Source organism: Chamaea fasciata, unplaced genomic scaffold, assembly GCF_029207755.1.
Source record: "Chamaea fasciata isolate MVZ Bird 193981 ecotype frontalis unplaced genomic scaffold, bChaFas1.0.hap1 SCAF_6, whole genome shotgun sequence".
NCBI lineage: Eukaryota > Metazoa > Chordata > Aves > Passeriformes > Sylviidae > Chamaea > Chamaea fasciata.
The window spans coordinates 72536018-72542851 of NW_027094091.1; the positions used below are offsets into that span (position 1 = coordinate 72536018).

The window sequence follows — 6834 nt, forward strand, 5'->3', positions numbered from 1 at the left end:
GTTTAATAACTGTATTTGGTATTTTGTCTTCCTAGGGAAGAACCAGTGGCCGCTCATTATCACTTCCTGGGAGACCTACTTCATTCATTCCTCGAGCCATGTCTCCCACTTCTCCTCTTGTATTTCAGCCTGCCCCTGACTACTTCAGCAAGGCAGACACAGCAGCTGACAAGCCTGGCAAGAGACTGACTCCTTGGGAAGCAGCAGCCAGATCTCCCCTTGGCCTAGTGGATGAAGCTTTTGGCCCCCAAAGCATGCAGGAATCCATTGCTGCTAACGTGGTATCAGCTGCTCGCAGGAAAACGCTTCCTGAGCCACCTGATGAATGGAAACTTAAAGTTTCTTATGAGCCTCCAGCCCTGAGTGGTAGTGTAGCCTTACTAGGAGGGAAGCAGTCAGGGGTTCTATCACCCCAAAAAAGCTCCCTGTCTGCCCCAAGTGCCCCCAGCCAGGCTGGCCCTAAGCTGCAGTATCCCTACTGCACTCAGCGCTCCACAACGGATCCTGATATCATGTCCATGGATTCCAGGTCTGACTATTGCTTATCAGCTGATTCAAACTACAATCCACAGCCAAGGGGATGGAGGCGTCCAACATGAGCAGCTGAAGGGCCTGGGCCATTTTCCCTTCCTCCAGCTCAGCAAGCCCTAAGATTTGAGTTGGAGAAGGAAAGTTTCTTGCCGGCCTGGTGATCTCTGAAGTAAAAAAATGAGGAGACAATATTGAATGGAGCACAGTTTTCACATGACTGCAGTGCTAGCAGCCTCTAGAATAGACTCAGTTTTACACCTAAGATTGTTCTGCTTGTCAAAAGGCAAAAATATGCATTTCTTGGGGTGAGGGGGGAGATGAAAGTGGGGCAATGCTTGTACTCGATGCAAAAATCTAGCAAGGATGTAGAAAGTGACAGCAAAAATGCTTGCAGTTAAGCTAATGTGAAAAAAAAAAAAAGGTAAAATAAGGGCATTTTAAAACCAAGAAGTATTATACAGGATCTTATAGATTTTCTGAGTATGTTTGACATGAGTTCCAAGATACTAAATATAGTCGTATTTGCAAGAGTTCTAATGAAAGTGGAAGACTTCGAAGCACTGGCTTATTTGCCATATGGTTTTTTACTGCATTTCTATAATGAGCTAAGAAAGTAAATCCATGGATATTTTTACTCTGGCAATAGTACCTGAATCACCACAATATGTAGATACAGGAAATCATACAGAGTCACTCATTTTCAGATGGATTTCAAGACAGTTTCAATGAAGTTTTACATCTTGTAATTAATCTGAAAACACCAGGAAGAAAGGCATTGTTAATAGAGATCAATTCCATGATACTTGAACAACAAAAGAGATGAGGAGTGTATTTAAACTGGATTGCAAGTTATTTTTGTAATAAACTGTCAAACAAGTCAGAGGCTGAACAGCCTTTATTTCTCTGTGAAATGCACTATTTGCTGAGCATTTACTGCTCCAGTGCCTGGTAATCTAACTGGCTGGGCAGTTATTTGTGTTTCTAGGGTAGCTCAATGTTTAGAAAGCTTTTGAGTTGTATCCTTAATTGGAAAGACGTAGATAAGTTGTTTAGCAAGGTCAGTTCCTGCTCTACGTAGAAACTGGTATGTGTCAGAGAGTTTCTGATATGTGGTGCACAGTGCGAGTCTAGGAGCAAATATTTGGGTGGTTGGTTGTACCTCAGTGATGTTGATGGATCTGAAGGGATGGTGAACAATTTTTGCTGGTGAGACACACCTTGCACTTGCAGCTTACTTAAGCAATAGAAATATGTGGCTAGAAATGTATGTATTCCAAGTTTCCTGGATAGTTTAGACATTGTTAAAGCATTAAATGAACACCCCGAGTTTTACAAAGTGCTGTCAATCCTCCTTATTTAGTGGGGAATTCTTGAAGAATCTGTCAAGTACAGTCAGTTGAAATTACTGCAGAAGCACTGTTAACTATCCTTAGTTTCACTAAGGCTGTCACTATGAGTGAAGGGATTAGATTAGAAAGAACTAAAAGACATATGTGGCAAGAAAAAATATAGTACAAAATATTCCCATCTGCAAAGAATTTTCACTTATAGCAATTATAACATGTTATTGGTGTGAAGGAGAAAGGAAAATTAAATCCAAGTTCCGTTGAGCTGGAACTTCCCCTAAAAGCAAATAATTACAGGAAAAATACAGCCTTAATGAGTTTAAGTTGGCAGAAATTCTGTAGCCAAACAGAAGTCTCCCTAAAATTCAACTGATCCTTCTGACCAGTCAGGAAATGAAGACGTGAGAGTGGTAAACCTTTAGAATAGGATCATATTGCTAAAGCACTTTACAGATTTATTTCACAATATGAACTCACAAAAACAACAAAAAAACCCCAAAACAACAACAAAAAGTGATTTAGAAAAATTACATGAACAAGGCTGCCATGATATGCCTGAAAATGAGCTTTGCAGCTCAAATTTATGTATGCACATAATCAGAGTAAGTTTTCCTGCCACACAGGCAAAAATAGATGTTTCTCCACAGAGTCCCTTTATGTCCCCTTTTATCAGAATTGGGAATATTCCACCAGTGGGACTGTGGAAGTCCCCTTAGCCTTGAGGGCTTATCCTCAGATCTAAACCTATTGCCTGGGAAGTACATGCCAAATCTTTACTTAATTTCAGTTAAATTATAAATCGAATTGAAATTCAGTGAAATTTATAGCTCAAGGTCATCAAGGTCTTAACTATTCAATGAATATCAGTGCATATGCACTTCACAGAAGGCCTTCGTTCTGAAATGTGCACGCCTCTTACATATTTTCCTGACCTGTGGTCCATATTATCATAACAAAACAGTTCCTGTTTTCAGGTCAAGTTCAGGTTTCTGGTTTTAACTGTTTTTACCCAATACCATTATTTTAATTGTAAGAATTGGACACATAAATTTACATTCCCACTGAAACTAGTGCTGTGAATTCTGAGGTCATGCATCTACCAGAAGCAAGTGTGAGCTTAATTTTAAGGTACATGGAATTAAAAATTCCCAGAAGTGTTTTTAGATTTTGATATTGCAAAAAAAAGTTACGATACAAAGTGATTTTGGAAAGGCTATAATGCTGTGATCACATGGCATTACAGGAAAACATTCTCTAGGATGAAGCCTTAATTTCCCACCCCAAATACACAACAAATATGGAAGTGAAGAGTTTCAGACAGGATCATAGACTTTCTGTCAACCTCCCTAGAACAAAAAAATGTGCAGCCTTATAATTTCATTCTATCACAAGTAGGAATTAATCTCTGAGGACTTCTGTGAACATAAGAATTCCTGATTCTGAGTTTCACGTGTCTTTGTATCTTATCATAGATTAATTTGGATGTTTGACATGACCGACTCCAGATTTTTTTTTCCTTCTGCTGAGGATTTCCTAGCTCTCTTTCCCATGTGGATTCTCCCATATCTAATACGGAATGAGTTCCCAGTGCAGCATTCCCCTCAGTAGAAATTCTGGTAAGTGGATCTGGCCTCCCTGATGCCGTCTTTTTTTACAGAGTCTGTGGGCAATGGATTGTCTCTGAGATCTGTTCCTCTGCCACAGAGAAATGGAACTAATAAACATTTTTGGAGTTAAAATGGGAGGGCAGACATGAGGGCAGGCATGCAGACAGATCACATAGCCTTGTTTAGAAGGAAATCCGGCTAAATCCGGATTGAGACCATGTAGTGATTTCGAAGAAAGCAGCAGGCCTGGACCAGTAAATGAAATATTAATGCATCAGAGCTTTAGAAGAACCCCACAGCATTTTCCACTTTCTGTCCTTCATCCCATTCCTCCACTAGCAAAGCATCTTTCTATCAAATAGTTGTGACTGTTGTGTGTGAGTTCTGAATATGTTAACGCAAATATTTCATACATTTGCTTTTGAATGCACAGATCTGCTCAATAAATCTGAGGAAAATCTTCTCTCGATATTTTAAATTGCTGGCTTTGTGCTCACCCTCAGAGGTGTCTCTGTTAACATGCAGAGCATCTGAATACACAATATAACTGAAAATTTAGTTTCTTTAGTTATGTTAGATGATGGTGTTCACAACTCTTGTTCATAGTTTGTTTTCATTTTGGTGTGCTTTAACACAACCAAATATCTATTCACACTGCATTTCTGCCTAGTAGCAAGAGACTGTGTTATCTTTATAAAAGACTTTTCACTTCTAAAGGCTTTTGCTCATGTCAAAGGACACATTATTTGACAGTGCATGCCATCGATGTAAATTGTATCACATAATAAAGTGATTTGACCAATCAGATGAGAAACACAATTTTGTTGTCCCTAAAATCTTATCTGTTTGTTTAAATAATCTGAACCCAAGTAAAGCCTAATCTTTTTTTTTTTTTCTGCACCATTTTTAGACTCACTGACTTTGCCTGTCAGTGACCTCGTGCTGGTATGAGCTTCTGGAAGCTTAAATCAGCCGCAGGTCAAAAGGCAACTTATCAAATTTAGCAGAATTTCATTTCCATACTGACTAAGCAGAGGAAGGAAATTCAGTGGAGCACAATCTACCCAGGTTAAATGACACAAACAGAACTGGTTTTACTGTTTGAACATTTTCGCCCCAACCACAAAAATCTGCAACTAAAGTCTACTTATGATACTTACTTGTCTACTTTATTTGCACCTAACCCTCTGTTTAGTGCCTTGTTCATTGCTGTATTCTTGTTGTGTATTCTCAATTGAAATATACTGTTCAAACATAAAATAAATATTGTGAATAAATTGTGAACCCAGTCTGTACACTATGCAGGCTCTTTAGATAAATAGCTCTCCAGGAAATAAGGCCAACATATACAATCTAGCTGTGGAAAGCTAGATCAGATTTTCACTATAGACATGAAATGAATCCCAAAGCAGTTTTTGCTTTTGTAAAGCAAGCAGGAATCTGTCCCCAGTACAAGAAAAATGATTGATACATGTAAAACTTGGGGAACTGAAAAAGCTTCACAATAATAAAATAATAAAGCTTTGCTCTACAAAGGATTTACAAAGTTACAAGAAACCCAGTACTGTTCCTTTCCATGGCTACATTTCCATTCTTCTTTGGTAAGTTCTTAAATACATCATAAAGAAAGCAAGCATAAGCCAGATTCACAGTTTAACGTAACTCCCTTGACTTCAGTAATTGGCAACAGATCAAAAATCTCTCAGCCAGGCGAACAGTCATAGGTTTTGTAGGATGTTTCACTCTCCACAGAATGTACGCTGAGTTTCTTGGAATGCCCTCGATTTTCTGGTGCATTCATCAATGCTTAAGAGCATTTAAATGACTCCAGTGTGGCTCCCTTACTGAATGTGAGGCTGGTGGAATGGGGAATTTTAAGTCCAGAAAGGCGGGTGTTTCCAGGCCAGTGTCTGGTTTTCCTCAAACTGAACATTTGTGCTTTGAAATTTGTGCTGGATGTATCATTGGACCTTAAAAAAGAAGCCTTGTGTTGTTGCTGAGTCAGAAACAGCACTCAAGATGCTGGAAAATGTCTGGTGTTTGTTCACACATTTTCAGTCCTAAAAAAGGACTCAAGTATTCCACACTCAAAACAAAATTACCTCGGGAGCGTTTGTCTGCATGCACATGAAGTTGTGGGGCTTTTTTGTGGAGAAAGAAAGGTAATGGTCAATTACCAAATGTTAATGGAGAACTAGGAGAACATACCGTGCTGCTCTACAATTCAAACAGCTGGAAGGTTACAATTCACTGACACACATATAAAAAAGAAGGTGTTGTTAAACCTCTAGATCTAATTTTATCTTTCAAGTAAATCAAAACGCAAGGGTAATTTTGTCTAAGTACTGCAGAGGTTCATGACTAATTTTTTCCCTATAAATAAGGAAACCAAAGGAAAGATATGCTAATTTCTGGGCAAACAATGTTTTATGTTGTAAATAGTTTAAACCAGGCTGTAGACAAGCAGAATTTGTCCAAGGCAAAAATGGAAAACAAGAAGCTTAACTGAATTCTAAATCAGAATAATAGATATACTGGTATAGTTTCCCAGCACGAACAACTTCACAGAACTGTGGCAGCTATAAAACAATTGCCACTCTTTATATTATTAACAATTGCCATGTCATCTTAATTTTAATCAGTCACTTCCTAATATCAATGGATGCACTTGAGTTGAGACTCCAAAGTCAGTAATTTTTGAAAAAGAAGAATCAACAGAAAGTCAGCATATTCTTCACTCTGTGGCATTTCTAAAGTTTTGGACTTTTTTTCTAACAGAAAAGCTTATAAGCATAAACACAGCAGTTTTGATCAGGTGCTCATCAGCTACTCTGATTTTTAGGTCTGTTCAAGACAGTTTATATTTAAATGCAAATATTTTGCCTATAAAATAGTTTGTATACAAACACAGGACTTGAAGCCCCCTAGTGAATTACTTAGAATATTTTTAAGAAGATGATCAATGCTGGTAACTTCTATAGTTTCGAAGAAATTCCCCACCAGAGATCCACAAGAATTCCATGATTTTGTGAAAGTTCAAGATTACTTTCTCCACCATGTCTGTGGAGTTCACCGTTCTTTACTTCCTCTGGCAGTTTAAAACTCCAAGAGATTTTTCCATGTGGCAGTAAAATAAAAATGTTTGTGTAGAAATTCCTAAATCTTTCTACTGGATCAATATGCCCTGAAAAAAACTGCATTTCAAAGAAACATCAAGAACAAAACAAGGCAACAAATCTCCTTTGACCACACGGAGCAGAATCCTGATACCAGCTAAGTTAATGGGAGCTTGACTAATTTACCACTTATGCCAGCAGGGCAAGGACTTCACCTCACATAGAAATGTGACA

The 6834-nt window shown here is 38.3% G+C and overlaps 1 protein-coding gene across 1 annotated transcript in view; it reads left to right on the forward strand.

The window, feature by feature from the left end:
• SYNPO2 (synaptopodin 2) overlaps positions 1 to 4784 on the forward strand; it is a 78727-nt gene extending 73943 nt beyond the window's left edge. Inside the window, exon 5 of the mRNA XM_066184867.1 lies at positions 36 to 4784. Coding sequence (XP_066040964.1) covers positions 36 to 599 — 564 coding nt within the window. The 3' untranslated portion in view covers positions 600 to 4784. The remainder of the gene's footprint in view (positions 1 to 35) is intronic.
• The last annotated feature ends 2050 nt before the right edge of the window (positions 4785 to 6834 follow it).